This window comes from Delphinus delphis, chromosome 15 (assembly GCF_949987515.2).
Source record: "Delphinus delphis chromosome 15, mDelDel1.2, whole genome shotgun sequence".
Classification (NCBI taxonomy): domain Eukaryota; kingdom Metazoa; phylum Chordata; class Mammalia; order Artiodactyla; family Delphinidae; genus Delphinus; species Delphinus delphis.
Window position 1 is genome coordinate 45,458,090 of NC_082697.1, and position 24,280 is coordinate 45,482,369.

General features: G+C 43.1%; 1 protein-coding gene across 2 annotated transcripts in view; it reads right to left on the minus strand.

The window, feature by feature from the left end:
- Nucleotides 1-24,280, minus strand: part of KIZ (kizuna centrosomal protein) — a 114,879-nt gene that overhangs the window by 39,013 nt on the left and 51,586 nt on the right. Inside the window, exon 7 of one of the 2 annotated variants that reach the window (XM_060031293.1) lies at nucleotides 5,915-6,028. The exons of the other annotated variant lie outside the window; for it this stretch is intronic. Coding sequence (XP_059887276.1) covers nucleotides 5,915-6,028 — 114 coding nt within the window. The remainder of the gene's footprint in view (nucleotides 1-5,914; nucleotides 6,029-24,280) is intronic. 2 annotated transcript variants of the gene reach the window in all.

Below are 24,280 nucleotides of genomic sequence, written 5' to 3' on the forward strand. Positions count from 1 at the left end.
TTTTTAGAGAAAGCCAAAGCAAACTGACAAGGACTAGGTAATAAAGAATCTTCTTAAATGGTAATGTATTTAATCCTTGTACGTTAGAGATATAAGTATTTGTGAGAGAAAAATGCTGTCTGTTTTAAACTACTCAAGAAAAAAGTGTGGGTGAGGGAAGGAGATAAAATAAGACTGACAAAATGTTGACAACTGTGGATCTGGGTGAGGGTACATGGGATTTCATTATACTCATATCTGCTTTTGTGGATGTTTAAAAATTTCAACATATAAGCTAAAAAACAGTGTACTAATATCTGCAACTTACTTGGAAATGCAGACAAATAACAGATTGGAACTGATGGATGGATGGATGGATGGGAAATGGAGAGAGACAGATTTGGGAGTGTAATAAAATGTCAATGGTAGAATCTGGGTGGTGGGTATGTGGGTGTACAGTTCTTTTTACTTTTCTGTATGTTTGGAAATTTTCATAATAAAATGTGAAAAAAGTTAGTCTAGGTACAATCCAGAACCTTTTAAAATAAATCTTAATTGTTATAACCTTTGCCTGACCTAACCCTAGTTTTTCCCAAGACTTGAATAAAGTGGGATGATGCATCATTGGAATCCTGGAACTTATTTAAACACTTCCCCAAATGATTCCAAGGTTCCAGGCTGGTTTGGTAGAAAGCCCCTTCAGCAACTTGCCTCTCCTGGTGATGTCTAGATCCCAGTGACGTCATAAAGCCCCCAGTTCCTCTTTTCTGTTCTGTTCTATGTGAATGAAGCAACCTTTGAATCTGTACTTGGGTTTGCAATAGATTTATTTCCCTCCTAGGAAAATGCACTCACAGGCCATCGGCAAACCCGAGTCCAGTCAGCAGGTATATTTCTCATAATGAGTAAATCAATTGTGTTTTTAGCCTGAAAGAGTGTTTAGTTAGGATGAATTAAATTTGAAAACAAGTTTAATGAGGATGAGTTAAACTAGTTAAGTTAGTTGGGATGGAATGAATTATCAGAGACCAGTCTCTCTGGTGACCGATACACATGATTTCTGCAGAAGCAAAGCCAAGGCAAGACTTGGGTTACTAACACCTCTGCCAACTGTAACCATCCTTTGGGTCCTGGAGTGAAAGAAGTAGCTACGGTTTCCTATAATTATTATACCTGCTTCACAAAAGGATGAAACCTTTGGGGTCAAACCTATGGGGTCAAAAAGCAAATAAGCTTCTGGAGGAGGTCGAGCACTAGAACCTGTGACTTCTGAACAGCTAAACCAACACCTGGCAACAAGGAGGGCTTGGGCCATGGCTGGCCTTGTGTGGAGTCCCGTCCCTGGTTCTACACAAACATACAGAATCAGAACATCTACATAGTGGTACAAAGGACTTAAAGAAGTTTTTTCCTCTTTTGTCCACTTCACTTCAGAAACTTTACAGTATCAATGTCACACGGAAAAAAAAAAGTGTGATGTCAGCTAAATTATATACTCCTCTAATTAAAAATAAGTAAAGCAATAGACTCTAAATAGTCTATAATTAATTTCATATACTTGGAATGGTTTCCAATGAGAAAACTGCAATTTAAGCAAATGTACCAGCATTTCCTAACTACAAATGATTTACAACAGATTGGTAATTTGACAAAAGTTTTAAATGCAGACAAAGTAATAAGTACCTTGAATTTTATTCTGAGCAGAAGCAGAATACAATAAAGAGATTTCTACATACTATACTCCAAACACTATAAAGCTGACTCAATTGTTCAGCATTAGCTTGAGAGTACAATTGGGTGACTCCATCTGAAAGTAGCCACTGACAGAGACAATTAATTGCACCTGGACAAACATAAACTCATGGGTGGTCTCATTACGGTTTTCATATAAGATAAAATGATTAAGTAATCACTTTTGTGTTAAAATATATTTTCCAGGAGGCAATATGAACAAAGTTTTAAAATCAACTGCCCCAAGTGACATGAATCATATTTTAAAAACTCATAATTGTCTAAAATAATGACTTGGTCCTCCACCTAATAATAGTAAACCTTTCGTATGAAGGACTTTCAACATTTAATCTTTGATATAACAAAAATTAATAATAATGATGATAGGAATGGTTTTGTTCTTTTTTAAGATGCTTCATCTTGTGATAGAGAATTCAGAAATCTTCACACTATCTTTCAGAGTATGCTATGGGGCAGGTGTCCCATTTTCCAGATGGGATTAAAGCAAAGAGACAGACGTCATCTGCCGAGGTTTGGTCAGGGGCTCAAGCAGGGCCACGACCACACCAAACATGGCTCTATTCACAGGCCTGCAGGAGTCCATAAGCTGTCAGAGCCTTCCCATTCTGCCCGGCTTAGAATTCTGTGACATCAATGTCATTAACAATTAAGGAACAAAAGTATCATTCTCTCCAAGTCTGTGTTTCTGGAATGACCAAGCTGACTGTTTCAGTCCAAGGGATATCACAAGGCAGAAGGGAATACTTCACTTTGGGGAATACCTAGCAACAGCTCCTGGGTGCTAAGGGGCACAGGAGGTGGGAGCACACAGAGGGCAGGGGGAGCGTGACGCCGGGATTAAAGTCTGTGAGACTATCGTAAATAGTGCCGCAATGAACACTGGGGTGCATGTGTCTTTTTGAATTATGGTTTTCCCTGGGTATATGCCCAGGAGTGGGATTGCTGGGTCATACGGTACTTCTATTTTTAGTTTTTTAAGGAACCTCCATACTGTTCTCCATAGTGGCTGTATCAATTTACATTCCCACCAAGAGGGTTCCCTTTTCTCCACACCCTCTCCAGCATTTATTATTTGTAGATTTTTTGATGATGGTTATTCTGACCAGTGTGAGGTGATACCTCATTGTAGTTTTGATTTGCATTTCTCTAATAATTAATAAAGATGTTGAGCATCTTTTCATATGCCTCTTGGCCATCTGTATGTCTTCTTTGGAGAAACGTCTGTTTAAGTCTTCTGCCCATTTTCTGACTGGGTTGTTTGTTTTTTTGATACTGAGCTGCATGAGCTGTTTGTATATTTTGGAGATTAATCCTTTGTCTGTTGATTCATTTGCAAATATCTCCTCCCACCATTCTGAGGGTTGTCTTTCGTCTTGTTTATGGTTTCCTTTGCTGTGCAAAAGGTTTGAAGTTTCATTAGGTCCCATTTGTTTATTTTTGTTTTTATTTCCATTAGTCTAGAAGGTGGGTCAAAAAAGATCTTGCTGTGATTTACGTCAAAGAGTGTTCTCCCTATGTTTTCCTCTAAGAATTTTACAGTGCCCCATCTTACATTTAATCCATTTTGATGGATAAAGAAGATGTGGTACATATATACAATGGAATATTACTCAGCCATAAAAAGGAATGAAATGGGGTCATTTGTAGAGATGTGGATGGACCTAGAGACTGTCATACAGAGTACGGTAAGTCAGAAGGAGAAAAACAAATATTGCATATTAACGCATATATGTGGAATCTAGAAAAATGGTACAGATGAACCAGTATGCAAGGCAGAAACAGAAAGAGATGTAGGGAACAAACGTATGGACACCAGGGGGTAAGGGGAGGTGGGATGAACTGGGAGGTTGGGATTAACATATATACACTAATGTGTAAGGAATGGATAGCTAATGAGGGCCTGCTGTATGGCACAGGGAATGTTACTTCACTTTGCTGTGCAGTAGAAACTACTACAACATTGTAAAACAACTATACCCCAATTAAAAATAATAAAATAAAATATAAGGAGCATTAAAAAAATAAAGAAATAAAGCCTGTGAGAAAGGACTGGCAGCTAAGACCTGACTGCTTGTCTCTCAAAGGTCAGGTAGACACCTGGGCCTTTTTCCGAGGCTAGAGAGGGAACCAGTGACAATCAGTGTGCACTGTGAACAGCATCCTCATTCACGACACGGGGTAATTCTAATTGTAACAGAACACAACAGTGACATTATAATGGAACCATTCCTGACTTCTTTATCTGGCTTTAAAAAATGATTGTGGCAAAGAAACAGTTCCGAAGGCTCCAGATATTAATTTTAAAATTTGTGTTGGTCATGAAGAAGGATCATTTCTTCTGGAAGGCTGATTTATACATAACTGTAGATCAACAGTCATGTAAAAATGCAACTTCTCATAATGGAAACCAATGCTCTATTTATGCATGTTGAGAAACTAAAACAAACATTGGTGTAGTTGATGGAGATATCATATCTTATCACCCACAGTTACAGTTTGGCAGCCCAGGTTAAGAGAGTCACACGATGAATCATTTAGTCTAACAACTCAGTTTGCAAAGAGAATTATAAATGCATAATATGCTTTTTATGCGACATACCACAACTGTGGTTTATGCCAAGTAGTATATCAACAGACACACAAGGCAGTGAGAAAGAAGCCGGGGTCCAGCTGAAGAGCCTTACAGTACACAATCACCAAATGACCACAGACTCCTCCCCAGCCAGCTTCTTCCACACCCCTGTAAAGGGTATTTTAAAGACTGCCTTTTGTCACTTCACATGATAAAAAACATGGAAGAGGATTTTCGTGCACTGCCCTTTACTGCTGTTAAGTTGAAAAGCTACTGATCCAGGAAGGTCATGTCTAGCATTCTCTGTAGTCTGGAGATCACAGCATGATGCAGAAGGGAATGTAAACACATTCAGGACTTGTGAACCTCACCTTGTGGTCTGTGGAATGGAGCCCTGAGATTAGCCAAGTTTTCTTGTAACAAGGTCCTTTTAGAGGCCATTACCCTGACTTCTCCTCATGCCCTGATGGGACCCAATACACACTGGATTTATGCTGAATTCTACTCTGAAAATCATGTTATCCTTCCTGTTTATATCATTACATAAAAGTGCCTGTGTGGCATGTGGAAGGGAGAGAAGACAAGGCCGGATGTTAGACAACCAGACCCGAAGCCCCTCTGGCTCTCCTGGCCAGTCAAGGCCCTTTCAGATGGCTGACCACACCTGAGCTGTCATTTGTTCTCTGCTGCAAAATGGTGGGGACCTACTTCATAAAGAGGAAACGTAGTCAGTCCCCCGAATAAAAATCGGGGTTAGGACACTGGTAACATTCACGTACCATGAATCAAGCACCTACCAGGGGCCAGCACTGGACAAACTATTACACATACTACACAACTGTAATTTTGCGAATTCAATTAAGAAGCCCAGATGCCACGAAGCTTCTGAGGCCATGCACGAGAAGACACCTAGAGTGCCGAGAAGGTGGGTGGAAGGATCGATTTCTATCTGATTTAGGAAGGACGTACAAGAATCATGGTTCGTATGCACCAACCACCCTGCAAATGATTAACCCCCGCTCTCTCACCCCAGCTTTCTAGCCATTTAAGGCACATCCTCCGAGCGCTGCTCTCGAACTTGAGGAAGCAGAGTTTAACACTCATTCAAACCCTGCATGGCTGGGCCCCACCTCCAGACTCCTGATTCAGTGGATCTGGGGTGGGACCCGAGAACGTGCATTTCTAACAAGCTCCCAGGGCTTGTCGATGCTGTTGGTGCAGGAACGTACTTAGGGGTCTGTATCACTAGCATGACCTTGGAAATTTAGGAACCTATCTGGGGTTTGGACCTGCTAAGGACATCCCTCTAGATGGTGGCTTTGCTGGATAACCTGGGCGTTCACCAAGGTACGCTAACATGTCAGACAAAGCCTACCCATCTTCCCTCCCCCCAAGTAAGCCTAAAAATGTTGCTATGGGCAGGGGTTGAGTAGATATATCCAATTAACAATGAAAAACAGATACATTCACAAAGAAGGAGATGGTGAAGCCACAGTTAAATTGATGCTGCAGGTGCCCAGCACAGTGCTGATCATGTGGACCAGCGTTTCGAGACCCTTATCTGGGAACAAAGGCCGACCCACCACAGCAGCAACTTGACGACAGTCATACCTGACTTGCTTTTCGTTGCTGCCACCCCCAGGGGAGAGTCTGGGGATCTGGTGAAGGACAGCTGCTTCACAGGCGTCAAGGTCTTTTCTCAGAATGTCACTGCGATTACACAGCCTATAAAATAAAACAGGTACTGCAGGAGATGTTTATTTAAGCACAGACGGCCAGCTTCTAGAATCTATGGTGGTTCCTCATGGTTTATTGAAATATATCTGTAATACAATCTAGACATAAAAACGCAGCAACCAGACTGTCTCTCGACAAAGATGTAAAATGGGGTGGTTTGAAAAACTTGTTTGTGTGTATGTGGCAGTTTTAAATCCATCAGAGGAAGTAGCTTTTAACCCTTTGAAGACTTTAATGATGTTCAAATCCACAGCTGTGCAATCTCATTCCACATGCCACCTGACTGATAGGAATGCCAGATAATCTTAACAGCAGAAAAGGCTAATTTTACATTGTCAATCATAACAAAGTTAGAGCTCCTCAGCTCACATGAAATTTACTTAAATTGTCACTGCTAAGAAACTGAAAACTGCTGGCTGAAGTACAGGTTACATCCTCTATTTCTGAATGTAGAAAAATGACTATTATTTCTCCATTCAGACCCCACTGCAACATTTTCTTTATTCTTAGTAAGAACAGGAAGGAGTGGAAAGAGGGATTTAGCCCTCATCATCTATTTGCAGTCCACGGGGGGACTGGTGGAGTGTTAACAATTTGGCCACTGTTTTAGGTTAGGTCTGTCATAGGGCCACAACAGCCTCCAAAGAGATTGGGTAGTAACTTCCTTTAAAAAAAAATGTCTGTTTGCATGATTCTAAAAAGCTATGGGAGAAGATATCAAAGACAAAACAGTATTTCTCCTTTAAAGGAACTGATCACATGTGTAGTTGGGAAGATTCAATACATACCCCAAAAGGAAAATGAAGCAACTTATAAACCAATGTTCATTAGCAAAGTACTACTAATTTGTAATTAGTGCAAAGGTTGGTTAAGTTACTAGATCTATGCAATGGCCATGCGCCCGATGATGCAAGGATGAAAAAGACCTGCTCCTCCTGTACACTGGAGGTACGGGCCCACCCCCACTCTGGAGCAGGTTTCCACCCTGGGCAGGAAATAGAAATGGGCCCCCAGATTCAAGCCCTGTTCTCGACTCCGGACCACCCTGTCGGCACTACAGCTCCTTGCCAAGTCCCGAGCTCCTGTCTAAACGCTAAGCCTGGAGTCTTCATCCCTATGGGCCAGACCCTGTTGGGTCCTTCAATCCTGAGCTCTGCTGCCCCACACCTCCTGGACTCCTGGCCAGTGGGACTTACAGCACCTATGGATACCCGCTTTTCCTAAGGCAAAATCTGGGTCCTGATTCTCCCTGGAAGGCTTTATCTTGTCGCCAACCAATTCACAGAATGAGACTGAGGCAGGAGATAGATGGGCCCCCCCACAGGGTAAACAGCTGGAGTTTGTTCCCTGTGGATGATACTCCAAGATGAAAATAGCAGGACAATCGAGAGAAGAGGCTGGGCCCTGCCCAGATAAAAGACCACTTACTTCTCATTCTCGAAGTCAAAGAGATCTGCCCAACTAGAAAGCTCCCTGGAGGTCAAAAGGGGAGTGATGCCAACCTACCCGTAGGTCTCTTCGCTGGCATCCATCTTGGCTGAGAGATGCGCATGCACATGGCGGGACCCTGAGATATACCAAATATGGACTCAGAATCAGGCAAATCAAAATGACTGGCCAAAAGAAACCCGGAAGAAATGCCCATATAAGTGATTCAAACTACCACAAGGGCACAACTCTCTCTCTGAAAGTCCACACGTACTGTACCCTTTTTCCTCCTAATAAACACTTTACTTGTTTCACTACCTTCTGTCTTTGTGGGCATTCTTTTCTGCAAAGCTGAAGGGCCAGGGCCTTGTCACTGACCACTGGTCTAGTAGCTAGGATTCAGCACTCTCACTGCTGTGACCCGACCTCAATCTCTGGCTGGGAACCAAAACCCTGTTCAAGCCGCTGCAGGCTGAGGCCACCGGAGATCAAGACCTGCCCTTACGAAGAGGAAGATAAGCCAATTTCAGAGCAGTAAAGGAGCGCACAAGGGGAAGACAATCAGGAAGTGGGAGGAGGACCTTCTGCTGGGCAGGATGCAGATGGAGGAGAGATGACAGCTGAAGCCAAGGAGCCACAAGGCAAAGGCGACGGGAAATGCCAGGATGAGAGAGGTGTGGGGACCAGCAAGGAGATGAGTCTGGCCAGGTGGCGGCTGCAGTTGGTGGTGACGGAATAGTAAAGGGAAATAAAATTCGGTATAAAACTCTGGTGAGGCAACAGAGATAAACCTTGTGGATTCTGGAGCCATGGCTGGTTTCCTGGCAGCTGTGCCTCTATGGGGTTGGTGAGGGACAGACTGGCCAGGGGACTGACCCTGTGCTCTGGGTGGCCGGGGAGGAGCATGCAGGTGTGAGCACAGTGCGGGAGGACCCAAGCACCCATGGCTGGTGGGCTGAAGATGCTAAAAGCTGGGGCACATGCCAACCTCAAACGGCCAGTCACCCTAGGCTTCCACTGAGGAATGTGTGTCTCAGTGAGGCTCCATCTTTCCAGTTTTCGAGAAGCTGGAAATTCACAATTACTAGTTTTATTTTTATATGCCATCTCCCAAATTTTAAAATGGGGCAACTATTCAAAAGAAAGTTAAATACTGTGCTTGACAAACAGGGGCCCTCTGCAGGCTTGGGGTCTACAGCTTACGATGCTTCTAGACACACTTCCCGACCAGGTGGTAAACCCCTAGCAAGGGCTGTGGCTTCCGCACCTCCTCCCAAACCCAAGTACAGCAGGGAACTCGGCAGACACTGGTTAATGCTGCTGTGCTAAGGAGGGGTGGGGGCAGCCTCCCTCCAGGGATGAGCATTTTATCTCTGCCATTCTCAGGAAAGATGAGAAGAGAAAGCTGATCAGCGGTTTGATTATTGTTATAAACCCCCTACAGACAATGCTCCCTGATGCCAGCATCCGCGCCCACCCCCGCAACCCGATACCACCACGGTGGGGCCAGTGCTCCATCACACGCCAAACGCCTTCGTTCTTTCCTAGTCTGATTGGTCCAAACATCAGGTCTGCTTAGACCAGCTCTCCCCACATCTGTCTGGGAGCTTCTCCGACTGCCTTCTTCGCAGGGATCTTTCTCATCCCTGAATTCCTCTAGCACAACGCAGACAGCATCCTACTCTGTACTGCTCTCCAGTTATGCCCTGTCTGCCAAGTCTTCTCAACATGACCAGAAGCCTGTTGAGAACAGCAACTGGACTTGTGATTTCACAGGATGCTGAAGACACACTTAAAGACACTGTGTGTTGAATGACAGGCCAAGATTTAAAAACAGATTAGGGAATTCATGACACGCCTGTTGTCACAGCCTGTTTTTACATGTTGGTGTCACACCAGTCTGGGGCTTCCAGGGCTCCGCAAGGAGTGATCAACAAGACAGTGATCAATTAGACAGCCGCAAGCACTGTCCCCATGGAGCTACGGCCGATGCCAGATTAACTCCGAACCTTGATGAGTTGGTCTGTGTTGAGATTTCTAGCAGTTATCTCCCCATGGGATAGACTTTAGTTTGCAAAATATCCATCAATCCTTTGCTGAAAATAACTCTTAAATAATTCACACAGTGTACTGAGCTAAAGATTAAAGACTACGTGTTATGAAAATACTATTTCAGAATTCAAGACCCCAATTTGTTTCATGTCTTCTATTTGCATTCCTACCAAAATACTTCAGCTGGGAGGGCAATGGCCTGACAGCCCATGTCCAGTCTCCCCGGGGGAATATGTGGCCTGGCACCAAGGCACTGGGCCCTACCATCCGGTCGTTTTCTGTGAAGTCCGGCAAGTGGACAAACCTGCTGGATGACAAGCAATTGCTAGAAACACAAACAGCACTTTAAAATATTTTATTTTATCCAATAATAGTTAAGTATACAATAAATAAAATTAGTTTTTGGCTAAATTTAAAGTAATTACTTTTTTTAAAAAAAATATTTATTTACTTTTGGCTGCGTTGGGTCTTCATTGCTGCACGCAGGCTTTCTCTAGTTGCGGGGAGTGGGGGCTACTCTTTGTTGTGGTGTGTGGGTTTCTCACTGCGGTGGCTTCTCTTGTTGTGGAGCATGGGCTCTAGGGTGCACAGGCTTCAGTAGTTGTGGCACACGGGCTCAGTAGTTGTGGCTCACGGGCTCTAGAGCGCAGGCTCAGTAGTTGTGGCACACGGGCTTAGTTGCTCTGCGGTATGTGGGATCTTCCTGGACCAGGGCTCGAACCTGTGTTCCCCGCATTGGCAGGCGGATTCTTAACCACTGCGCAACCAGGGAAGTCCATAAAGTAATTACTTTCTAAGGTTTTGGCTAAATTTAAAGTAATTACTTTCTAAGAAAGCTTCATTTTTCAGTCACACAGAATTTAGGACATAATTTACAAGAAAGCAATACCATGTCAGGCTAATGTGAGCACTCAAATTAAGGTAGAATTTTTTGTGTAAAGTAAGGGAGAAAAGGTGTTATGCTTTTTCTTTCAGTATCACAAGCTGAAAATGACTTCTTAGCAAACAGAAAATAAACTTTTCCTTAACTGTAGCATATGACTTTCACACATGCCCGTGGGTGCTGTTTTTGGGGGACTCGGCACAGATGCGCTTCAGCTGCAGTGATGCGAGCTTGACTTCTGGGCTTCCTTTTCTCCAGGAGACAGTAGTCAGCATGGTGTGTTCCCCGACTCCAGGTAGTGACAAGTTTGCTTACCTAATTTACATATTATAGTGTTACTTGTTAAAAGTTTTATGAATTACGTTTACTGTCTTTTTAACGAAACTGAAGAATCAGAAAGGAGTTGGTTACGTCCAGAACGAAGTTTTAGGGAGGAAACTGTATTTCAGAACAAGCAACAACAAACAGGCATCACTCGCAGAGGTGGCTGTGGATGGTGAGCCTGTCACTGAGGAATAACCCACACGTGAGGGTGGGAAGGGGACAACCCAGATGGACTGTCTGCACCCGATTCCGGAGGTCGCAGAAACCCCGCCTGGAAACTCACGGCTTCAGTCCTACCTTCCTTTTGAAACATAAGTGGCTTTGATCTTTTCACTAAGAACACATGGTCTGGATAGAAAAGATGATTTAAAAACTATCATTTTATCAGATCCCAGGCCTTGTTTTCTGCATTTAATTCCCACGGAAACTTGTTGATTACAACGAACATTTAAAAATTCTCCTAAGATCCATGAGGTTCTTAAACAGAAGTAACAGAATGCATTCACGTACCTAATGCTCAAAGCCCACAACTGCTGCAAAATATAACTAATGAACCAAAGCCGACTGTTGTCAGTCAAAACCCGAGCCGCTAATTCAATTTGTGTAGTTTACTGGTCCTCCTGAAGCAATTTAGCACCTTTGCCAATAAGAGAAAACCTCTAGTGACACCCCACCCACAGGTACACAAACACAACCCAGAAGCAGAGAGGCCCGAAGAAAGCCCTACCTCCATAAAGATGCAAATTAAGATTTAAACAGGGTAGCAATCGGCCAGCGCTAATCCTTTTACCGAGGTGTAAATGGCTATTGAGAACTGAATTCTGGGCTGCCAGCTTTTGTTGGGTAGTCTTACAGACACATTTCACCCAGCAGCCACGCCAAGCCACCAACTCTGAGGACGACTGATAAACAGTTTCATCAGGCCAGCGTAATTTGTTTGCTTTGCTATCAAACTTCCTGACCATCAATCCAAACGCGTCAACGTAACCGGCATGAAGAATTAGCACCCTGGGAACAGGAACTGGGAGCAAGGATCCCAAGCCTGACGCCCGGTGGCCAGAACAGCTGTAGGTGCGGCCGAGGCAGGGTCTGGACGTGGGGTTTTGTTGGCCACACAAAACGGTCGTAGAAAGGACAAACATGTACATAGTTAAACAGTATTTTTCTTTTCATGGGCTGTCTTAGGAAACCTATGTTTTGGTGGCTACCTCGGCCCCCATTGTGCAACCCCCTGGGTGGTCCCTTCCGGGGGGTGGGGGCACTCGAAGGGAGCACAAAGCCGGAGGGAGGGGAGGAGGGGGCGGCAGCACAAAGGCCAGCGGCGGGGGCGGGGGTCTGCGGCGGCCGCGGGCCAGGGGTCACGAACAAGACTCCTCTCTTCACCCGGGAAACAAGGGCTCCTTCTCTTCACCTGGAGGCCGTGTGAGGGCGATGACAGCTGGGATCGAGGGCTTGCCAGTGTGGGGCACCCGGGCCTGCGAGCATGCTCTTTATTTAAAGCAGCAGAGGCTGCACAAGCAAAACCCCTGCCTTTTCCCCCTCGCTGGCCTCCAAACAGATCTCCTTATTCTGCCCCACTTCAATTCTCAGAACTACTCCCTCTCCCTGACCACCTGATTTTAAGTTCCTTAATGAGGCGCTGGAAGGCCCCCTTTCTGACTGGTGCTCCCCTCCAGCCTTCAAAAGAAAGAACCCACCTGAACCCAGAACGAGTTCTTAGTAGCCAAGAATCTCTGTGTGCCCCAAACGTAACATCCAGGTTGATAAAAATCCACCCTGCTGGGAGGATGAAGGCTGGAAACATTTGCTCCTTGGGTTTCTGTTAAGTCCCTGACATGTCACCAGAGGGGTGTCGTCATTAGGGTGCTGGCTGCGCTCTCCAATCTGAGGTGCATACAACAGATTTATGGAGCCAGTTACCTAAAGTGACCGGGCTTTAAATCTCTGCTGCCAAAATGAACATGCAGGGTAAATGACTCATTATCAGACAACCTGATGCCTTTCAAAAATTTAATACAATCAGGCCATGTATTTTGGAAAAGTTTAAAAAATACTATGAACATAGTAAAAAAAATTTTTTTTTATTAGACGTCATCATTGGTTCTATAATTAAACGCGAGAAGGTGCTTTTGGTAAAGGGGTATCTTTTACCGTCAGGGTAGAACCATCTTTGCTGGGGCTTAATGACTGATGGAGGACCCTAAAACCAAACATCAGACTTTCGCCGTGCTGGTACATGTCTGTCTCCAAATGTGTACGTGCGCGTGCGCGCGCGCGCGCGTGTGTGTGTGTGTGTGTGTGTGTGTGTCTGTGTGTGTGTGTGTGTGTGTGTGTGTGTGTGTGTGCAGGGGTGCATCTGTAGGAGAAGAGACCAGGAGGCTCAGGCTGGGCCAGCGTGGCTTCACCGCTGGAGGGAGACCAGAAGGCATGATGGGTGGTGGATGGGTCGCTGAGGCTCAGGAACCATTCAGACCCTGAAATAAGTTAGTGTTTACGTCGCTTCTCACCTAGAAGGGACATATGAGACTCCTTCAAGGCCAATTAAGTCTGATGAATGGGAGTGGGGTCCAGGGCAGTCACTGACTCAGTGTTCTGCGTCCACTTCAATGATGCCACTGAAATGGCAGCAGCAGCACCCAGGGAGGGACCTGCAGGAAAGAGACTGAACACTTGGCTATTAACGCTTGCCCTCTGCTGTAGGAGTCAGTAGAAATCAAACACAGGACTACAGGAAAAGACTGTGCCCACTTGCTGCCGGGCCCTTCAGAGAGGCAATACTGTATTACCATGAAGAAGCTGAATCACTTTATTATTCAATGCTCACTCACCCAAGAAGCTGCTTAAGCGATGCCAAAGACAAAAAGAAGAAACAAGAAAGTGGACAATACCAAATCATCATTGTGAATGAACAAATGGATTAACTGTGGAGGAGAGGCAGGCAGGATGCAAGCAGGGAAACAATCCGAGTTAACTGGCCCTCCTGGGTAGACGCTGGGAACCAGGTGAAAAGGCTTCTCTAGTCAGTGTCGGGGTTCAGGGGATGTCAGACAAGCACATCCCTAATTCCAGGTAAGTGCACTTTTCAAAACAGTGGAAAGCAATTCCAAGTGTGCTCGTGATTACAGATGTAATAATGCTCCGAACAACCATGGACAGCATATGTCCTTGTAATCTGTATTTCAGCTGATCAGTAAGGACCATCAGTGCCATGATTCAATACCATAAAAAATTCGTTTAGGGATTCGATGGTGCTGGAAAGTAGTGCTTTTCAGTGTTTAAGGTGGCAGAACACCTGGAGTTAACAGAACTTTCTGCAAAACACCAGAGTATACTAATGTACTTTGTTTCATCACACAAATCTGAAAAACTTTTACAAGCGGACGATGAATATATATATACAATATAAAAATCAAACATATATCCATGATAAAAAGCCAATCTGTCAAAGCTAACAAAATCAGCTGCTTCCATATTTTTCGTCCTTATTCATTTGGCACTCTCGCTCATTTTGTTATCTCCCAGTAGGCAAGCTATAGCAGGTACCAAAGTTTTAGGGAAATGATTTTGAGAAAGTTCTCAAAATTACAAAGATTCATTTTCTACAAACTTGGGAAAGACCACTTTACTCACTGCAGGGTAATGCCAGTGGAATATGTCTGAGCATCACTGCCGTGGAGAAAACTAGTCTAGCATTGCTTTAAGCAGCAGATTTAGACACACATTCAGTCCATCAAAATGACAAGCAAATTAAAACAAATTACCCTGACGAGGGAGAGCAGTGAGAAAAGAATTAGAATTAGTTGGAAGCCGTAGAAGATGGGGGTTCAGGACTCCTCCTCACGGCTCTCCTGGAGGTTAAGGTAAGTGGCCCTGCAGAGACTGAAAATGGTGAGATCAACTGTAAAAGTACAAGAAAACATATCAAGGGCTCACTTTTTGCTTCCCTTTGGGTTTTCGGTTGTCTTATCTGCTTGGCCTACCTGCACCCCCTCCCCGCAAAGCTCCCCTGAAGGGAAGCCTCCCACTCAGGTCTCAAGCTCCAATGTGCCTTCTCTAATCCCACCTTAAAATGAATTTGGTTTTTCCAGAAGCCTATCATCAATGGCTCAAAGACTGTTCTTCAAAGGTGGGAAATATCAGTTAAGGTGATTAAGAACAGGGAAGCTGAGCCATGAGGAACCAAAGAGGAGGAATAAAACGGCAACAAAACAGAGAGGAGGGAAGTGTTGATGTTTGCCACCCGATGACCGAAAACAGATCCCAGTTTTGCTCTGAGGACCCCTCCCCATCGTCGTCCACCCAACTTGGACAGGGCTCACAGTGAAGTGTGGGCCTGGGTAGAGCCAGTGGGTGCTGCCCTGGCCCCAGGGACTGTGCAGGGCATGGCCACATGGTGCGGTCAGAGCCGTGGAGGTAGAGGCCCCACTGCTGGGCCCAAGCACGCGAACCTCCAAGTTGGGCAGCCCACCTGGAAGGGGGTCCCCAGGTCCACTTCAGGGTGAGCAGAGGGGACTGCAGTGGGTGCGGACCTGTCTGCCCTGAGGACAAACTCTGGAAGTGAGCTCTGAATGGAGCTGAACGGGGACTATCAGGGCAGCAAAAAGCATCTTTCCACTTGGAGTGAGGAGGGGAGTAAGAGGCCACCTTGTCGGCATGCTGGGAGAGCAACAGGAGAGGGAGCTCTGGGGCCATGAAACAGGCAGCTGCCCCCCTCCCCACTCAAAGATGACAGAGGTTCTTAGCACTGTTACAAATATTACCATATTAAGGTTATAGAACAACCCAAGCCTATCCCTAAAGAGATATTAAAGATTTCAGGTAGGTCAAGGTGGAGTGTGGAAAACACCACTGTCCCACCCCAGACATCTTCAGAGCTGTCCAGCCCTGGACTCAGCGCTTCTCTCCCCAGAGCGGCGATGAACACACAACTACCCAGTTCTGCCTCTGGCATTCCCTTCCTGCTGCAGGCAGACCTCGTTCCCGCTGCTCACACATCCTGGCTTCAGAGAGTCCCCCACAGCTGCTCAGACTAGGGTTTTCCTTTATGATACATTTTCAGCTCTGATTACCTTGTTTCTGGAAGGTATCCCATTTTTAAGGAAAACTTATCACACCCATTTGGATGATTATTTCCTGGGTGAACTCTGAGTTCTGGGGCCTCACTGGGGACCTTACATGCTGATGTGAAGCACAAGCTATGCTTACACGGCATGATACCCACCATTTCTCAATGAAAAGGACCAACTAAAATAAAACACCCATTTTGTCAGGATTCTGATTTTTCGATGCTAGAAATTAAATCTACCAAACTGCCAAAAGAGTCAGAAGTGGGAGAGACAGAAGCCAAGTTCATTTCTAACTTAAAAAAAAGGTTGGCCATTCCTGTCTCACCTCATGGACATCCCTGAATCCTGACTTCCGGAACCATCACATCAGATCACCATGAACTAATTAATTATCAGATGCCAACATATGCCAGCCACTGTACCCGGTGCTTGTGCTGAAAAAGTGAATCTGATGAAGGTGATAAATGAGAACTGAGAAGTCAAGTTCGATTAGTCAATGGTGACACCGGCCAAAAGGAGATCCAAGATCAGTCACAATAGGTCATGGCTCTGCCATTGTTCCTGCAATTTCACAATATGTCTAGAGCAAGGAGAGATCAAGAGAACATTCCAAACCAAACAATTCCTGATTTGTTTCTTGTGATCGTTTCTAGATCAAGAAAGGAAATCAGGGGCAGGGCTAGCCTGATACGAGAAATAAAATAAGGCAACAGGTTCATATTCTGGATAATTGTTCATAAATGTGTATAAAACACAACCACATCCTGAAATAGCATATTCTACGTGTCAGCACATGGTCATCAGTTTGGAAGGCTTTCTAGAAATCACACACAGGAAAACAAGAAAGTATTGTGTACAATCTGAAGGGACAAATTGTTAACAGACTCGAGAGGGCTCGTCACAAGGGAAGAAAGATGACATGTAAGGGGAGAAAGCCGTTCCAGGAACAGATTTAAAAGGTAAAGGGCAAACCAAATTAGAAATGACGCGGCCAAAACTATGCGTTTCATAATTAAAAGTGAAAGCGGCCAAATGAGATCTGGTTTCCTAGGTCTTCAGAAAGGAAGCAGCGGCCGAGCAGAAGTAACTGTGAGGGAGACGGGAGCAGGGGACATGGTGGGGAAGGGAGGGGGAGGCTTGGGTGCTCATGCTGTTTCTTGCCTGGGCGGGGTGACCACGTATTCACCTGTCATAGTCGAGCAGCATATTCAAGATTTGTTCACTTTTCTGCATGCATGCTATCTTTCAGTAATAACACTTATCTTAAAAAGTACCTAAGATAAGGAGTTCAGCTTCTTGTTGGTAATGCAAGCTAATCCTTGCATTAAGACCAAATATATATATATAAATATGTCTTTGATAACATTAGAGAGATAAAGTAGAAAAAACTACAGGATCAAAATCTAGAGAAAAAGGAAATTCAGAGAGATGAGCCTAACATTTGGGGGCACCTTTTCTTTGAAGGGCATGTGCCAATTTCTGAAAAGGTAGCTAATAAGTGTGAGAAGCTGAGTGGAGCTTTGGATGACCCCAGAAAGCAAGAGAATAAAAACTCAAGTCCAGGTCCACCAAGGAAGGGGAACCCTAATAAATCATCCACACTTGGAACTGGAAACTCATAGGGCTACTTCCTACAGATAAGGGTGAAACAGATACAGTCTGGCCCTCAGAGGGACCAAAACCTGGCTTCAACCCATCTCAATCCTCAGACCTGGATGAAAGTAACCCAGGACTGCTTCTGCCCGAGACGCTGCCGGGAGCAAATGTAAATCCTCTTTAGGTTTCTTCCTGAAACTCATATATTTTATATATATATAAGTCATTCCAAAAAAGAGCAAAGAAAAAAGGGGACATAATTATTGACACAGTAGAAATTCTAAAATATAAAATATGCCCACAAATTTGAAAACTTAGAAAATGGATCTCTTTCTAGTACACTATAGATTTTCAAAACTGACTCAAAATACATGAAAACCTGAATATACATATAAGCATTTAAGAACTGGAATAAGTAAGCAAACAAAAATGGAGGAAATTTTCATCAGCAGACCTGTCTTGCTGGTGATAGCAGCTCTTTTGTAACCTTTGCAAGTGCTTCTCAGCATTCCCCACACTGCCTTCGCTCCAGGTCACCTCTTCTGACTGAGGCCAGCAGCCTGTGATGAGATGGCTGGCAAAGGTGGGACACCAGGCTGAGGCTGGCCAATGGAGAGTTCTTTTAACATCTGTATACACACCAGGTGATAATGGCTGTAATTACTGCCTACTCTGCTGACAATCACGTCTCAGGATTACTGCCCTCTTGAAAACCTGGTTATGGACTTTAAAAATTTAAACCAAAACAAACATAAGAAAAGTCTCAGATTTTTCAGATCAAAACAGATGAGCTAACAGGAGAGGCACAGGCAAGACTGGAGAATGAAGTGCCAGGTTGAACGTGAAGGGGATGCACTGTGCACCCCACCCCCACCCCGGCACGGGGTTATTTTTTCCAGAAGTGTATTGCACAGCCTTACTTTGAGAACAAAAGGCAGAATATGTGGAGTGGCAAGAAAAAGCTCAGGGGAGCACCTGTACTGAGGGGCAGAGGTCATGTCCAGGAAAAACAAGCGACAGTGAAGAAAAAAACAACTGAGAACAGCTATCTGAAGGTGCCATCACATCAGAAGGAACACTGCATTTATCAGTGTGCTTCCAGCTCCTCTAAAAGTGAACGCTGGGTAAATTCCAAAGAATTTGGTTGTAACCTATTACTCCAGGCAACATGATTTCCACCAGCAAGTCTTTCTCAGATGCAAGAATTTCCTTCCTATATTTAATTTCTGAGAGGGGCTAAATTAAAATCACTGGATGAGATTCAATCTATGTGATCGCATTTTTAGGACCTTGAGAAACCAAGGCTTTCATTTGACTTAACTTAAAAGGCAGTATTAGATTTAGCTTTCAGGCATGCTCCAGGGGGAGAAAGAACAAAGCAACTCGGCAAGTACTTTGTTCAAGCTGGAAGAAAGGTACATAGCACTTCATCAGCTTATTTGAGGCTGGAAGGCACAAAAATCAATACGCACAGAGCCAAAGGTCAAACTGCCGCTGCTTGGTTTTCTTTTCTTTTTCTAATTAAAGAATCTACTTGTTTCTTGAGCTTCCTTATTCAACCTTATGAAATATTACCCTTGATGACACTCCAGTTACGTAGGCAGTGGAGAGAATAACTGGCAGACAGTTAAGAATGCAGACTCTGGACCCAGACGGCTGAGTTCAAAGCACACTGAGCCACTTTGTGACTCTGAACAACCTCTCTGTTTCTCAGTTTCCGCCTCTATAAAATGACGATGGTGATAGGAATAAATGGGTTATTACAAATAAAGCTCTCACAACAGTATCTGGCACAGAGTTGGTGCTACTGAAGGGAACACCACCACCGTCATGGTTGTGATTTGCATGGCAGAGCGCAGAAATTAGGAGCATGAATTCTGGCATGTGCCCTCCAGGCTGGACGTCACCTGCACCTCCAGCCAGCTGTGTGCCCTAGGAAGGTTATTTAATCTCTCTAAACCCCACTTAAAACACTCTACTTGGCATCTATAGCACAAGCCTGGCCCTCAGTTCTCCTCACTCTTCACCGCAGACTCCTCCCAGACTCCTTTTCTGGTTCCTTCTGATCTTCCTGACCTTGACTGTGGAGTCAGGCCTTGGGCTGCTTTCCTATGTATGCTTACTTCCTAACGGTCCTCTCAGGGCCCATGGCTTTAAAACACATTTATAGTATGATGATTCAGTAGAGTTGCAGGATACAAAGTCAACACACAAAAAATCAGTTGCATTTCTATACAATGAACAATCTAAAGGGGAAATTAAGAAAATAATCCCATTTATAATAGCATAAAAGAACAAAATAGGGACTTCCCTTGTGGTCCAGCAGTTAAGACTCCGTGCTCCCAATGCAGGGGGCCCCGGGTTCGATCCCTGGTCAGAGAACTAGATCCTGCATGTCGCAACTAAAGATCCCGCATGTCACAACTAAGACCCAACGCAGTCAAATAAATAAATAAATATTTTTTTAAAAACTGTTACGTTGTTAAAAAAAAAAAACAAGAACAAAATACTTAAAAATAAACTTAACCAAGGAGGCAAGTTGCACATTGAAAACTACAAAACACTGTTGAAAGAAATTAAACACAAATAAATGGAAAGACAACTTGTGTTCATGGGTTTGAAGACTTAATGCTGTTAAAATGTATATACTTCCCAACATGATCTACAGATTCAATGCAATCCCTCAACCTCCCAGTGGCATTTTTTACAGAAAAATAGCAAACAATCCTAAAATTCATTTGGAATCACAAAGGACTCTGAATAGCCAAAATAATATTGAGAAAAAAGAACAAAGCAGGAGGACTCATTTTCTTGTTTTATAACATATTACAAAGCTACAGTAATCAAAACAGCATGGTACTGGCATAAATACAGACATAGACAAATGGAACAGAATAAAGCCATGCACATACAGCCAAATGATCTTCGACAAGAGTGTCACGATGGAGAAAATACACTGTGGGGAAAAGACAACCTCTTCCACAAATGGTGTTGGAAAACTGGATAGCTACATGCAAAAGAACAAAGTTGGACCCTTATATTACACCATACAAAAATCAACTCAAAATGGATTAAAGATTTAAATGTAAGACCTGAAGCTACAGAACTCCTAGAAGAAAACACAGGAGAAAAGCTACCTGATACTGGTCTTAGCAAAGATATCTTGGATATGACACCAAAAGCACAGGCAACAAAAGCAAAAATAGAAAAGTGGGACGATATCAAACTAAAAAAATCCTACACAGCAAAGGAAGTCAGCAACAAACTACAAAGGCAACCTACTGAATGGGAGAAAATATGTGCATATCATGTCTGATAAGGGGTCAATATCCAAAATATATAAAGAACTCATACAACTTAACAGCAAAAAACCCAAACAATCTGATTAAAAATGGGCAGAGGATCTGAATAGACATCCTTCCAAAGAAGATATACAGATAGCCAACAAGTACAAGAAAAAGTTCTCAACATCACTGATCATCAGGGAAATGCAATAAAAACCACAATGAGATATCATCTTACACGTTAAAACTGCTATCATCAAAAAGAAAAGAAGGGCTTCCCTGGTGGCGCAGTGGTTGAGAGTCCACCTGCTGATGCAGGGGACACGGGTTCGTGCCCCGGTCTGGGAAGATTCCACATGCCACGGAGTGGCTGGGCCCGTGACCCATGGTCACTGAGCCTGCACGTCTGGAGCCTGTGCTCCGCAACGGGAGAGGCCACAACAGTGAGAGGCCCGCATACCACAAAAAAAAAAAAAAAGAAAGAAAAGAAAAGAAATAACAAGTGTTGGCAAGGAGAAAAGGGAGAGAAAAGGGAATGCTTGTGCACTGTTGGTGGGAATGTAAATTGGTGCAGCCACTATGGAAAACAGTATGGAGGTTCCTCAAAAAATTAAAAATAGAACTACCATATGAGCCAGCAATTCCAGTTCTGGGTATTTATCTTAAGGAAATGAAAACACTAACTTGAAGAGATATACACACCCCCAGGTTCACTGAAGCATCATTTGCAATAGTCAAGATATGGAAGCAACCTAAGTGTCCAGTGATGGATGAGTGGATAAAGAAATTGTGCTATATATTTACAATGGAATATTATTCAGCCATAAAAAAGAAGGAAATCCTGCAATTTGTGACAACATGGATGGACTTTGAGGGCATTATGCTAAGTGAAATAAATCAGTCAGGGAAAGACAAATGCTGTATGATCTCACTTATATGTAGAATCTAAAAAAAACCTCAATTAATAGATACAGAAAACAGATTGGTGGTTTGGTGGTTGCCAGAGGTGGGCAAAGGGTGGGAGGAGGCCAAATGGGTGAAGGCAGTACAGTGTACAAACTTCCAGCTATAAAATAAGTTCTGGGGATGTAACATAGAGCATGGTGACTATAGTTAATAATATTGTAGTATATATTTGAAGGCTGTTAAGAGAGTAAATCCTTAAAATTTTCACAATAAAAAAAATTTTAACTGTGTGGTGTTGGATGTTACTAGCCTTACTGTGATGATCATTTTGCAATGTACACCAATATCAAATCATTATGTTGTACACCTGAGACTAATATAAAGTTATATGTCAATTATATCTCAATAAAAAAAAATCTTCAAATGAAAGATAACCACCCCCACAAAAGTTAACTTTTCATCAACATGCTGTAACAAGTGGACATCCACATGCAAAAAAAAAAAAGAATCCAAACACAGACATTATACCCTTCACAAAAATTTACTCAAAACGGTTCACAGTTCTAAACGTAAAACACAAAACTATGAAACTCCTAAAAGATAACATAAGAGAAAACCTAAATGACTTTGGATATGGCGATGACTTTTTAGATACAACACGAAAGGCATGGATCCGTGAAAGAATTAGTTGATAAGCTGGACTTGATTAAAAGGAAAAACTCATACTCTACAGAAGATAACGCCAAGAGAATGAGAAGACAACCCACATACTGGGAGAAAATATTTGCAAAAGACACGTTTGATAAAGGACTGTTATCCAAAATATATAAAGAACTCTTAAAATTCAACAATAAGAAAAATAACAGCTCAACTAAAACTGGGCCAAAGACCTTAAGAGAGATCTCACCAAAGAAGATGTACGTACAGTCAATAAGCATATGTAACGATGTTCCACATCCTATGTCATCAGGGAAATGCAAATTAAAACAACAATGAGGGGAAATCCCTGGTGGTCTGGTGGTTAAGACTCCACGCTTCCACTGCAGGAGGCATGGGTTCGATCCCTGGTCGGGGAACTAAGATCCCACAAGCCACATAGCACAGCCAGACATACATACATACATACATGAAACAATGAAATACCACTGCACGATGCTAAGAATGGCCCAAATCCAGAACACTGATAACACCAAATGGTGGTGAGGATGTGGAGCGACAAGAACTCCCATTCATTGCTGGTAAGAATGCAAAATGCTACAGCCACTTTGGTAGACAGTTTGGAAATCTCTTACAAAACTTACAAAAGTAATGGGAATACTAGAAGAAAAAAGAGAGAAAGGAGCAGAAGGAATATCTGAAGAAATAATGGCTGAGAATTTTCCAAACCACAGATCCGGGAAGTTCAGAGAACACCAAGCAGGATAAACACCCAAAACAGCACACCTAGGAATATCATAGAAATCCTTAATGTGTATGTATGCAACAACAGAGCATCAAAATACATAAGCAAAAACTGGTAGAACTGCAAGAAGAAAAAGATAAATCCACTCTTACAATTGAATACTTCAACTCACCTATACCAGTAACTGATGTATCTAGCAGGTAAACAGTCAGCAAGGATACAGCTGAACTGGAGAGCACCATTAATCAACTTGATCTAACTGACATATATAGGACACTTCATCCAACAACAGCAAAATACACATTATTCTCAAGCTCACATGGAACATTTGCCAAGATAAACCACATTCTGGGCCATAAAACACACCTCAACAAAGTTAAAAGAACAAAAGTCATAGAAAGTATCCTCTCAGATCACAATAAGATCAATAACAGAAAGATAACAGGAAATCTAAAAATATTTGGAGATTAAACAACACACTTCTAGATAACACACTGGTCAAGAAGAAGTCTTAACAGAAATTTTAAAATATTTTGAATTGAACGAAAATGAAAATACAATTTATCAAAATTTATGAGATGCAGTGAAAACAGTGCTTACAGGGAAATTTATAACATTAAATGCATGTTTTAGAAGATCTAAAATAAATAATCAAAGCTTCTACCCTAGGAAACAAGAAAAAAGAGCAAGTTAAATCCAAAGCAAGCAGGAGAAATAATAAAATTTAGAGCAGAAACCAATGAAATTGAAAACAAGAGAACAAAAAAGAAAATCAACAAAGCAAAAAGCTGGTTATTTAAAAAAGAAACAAAACAACAAACCAAAATGGATAAACCTCTAGTCAGATGTATTTGTCTGCTCAGGCTGCCATAACAAAATACCACAAACTGTGTTATACAACAGGAATTTATTTTTCATAATTCTGGAGGCAGGGAAGTCCAAGGTCAAGGTGCTGACTGATTTGGTCCCTGGTGAGACTTGCAGATTGGCCCCCTTCTGTGTCCTCACATAGCACAGAAGGAAGAGCTCTGGTGTCTCTTCCTCTTCTTACAAGGGCACCACCTCTACAGGATTAGGGCCTCACCCTTATGACTTCATTTAACTTTTTATCGCCTCTTCACAGATCTTATCTATAAATATAGTCACTTGGGAACTGGGGCTTCAACATATAAATTTTGGGGACACAAACAAATTCAGTCTATAACACCAGGCTAACCAAGAAAAAAAGAGAGAAGACACAGATATTAGAAATAAGAGACTATCATTATTGATCCCATGGACATTAAAAGGATAATAAAG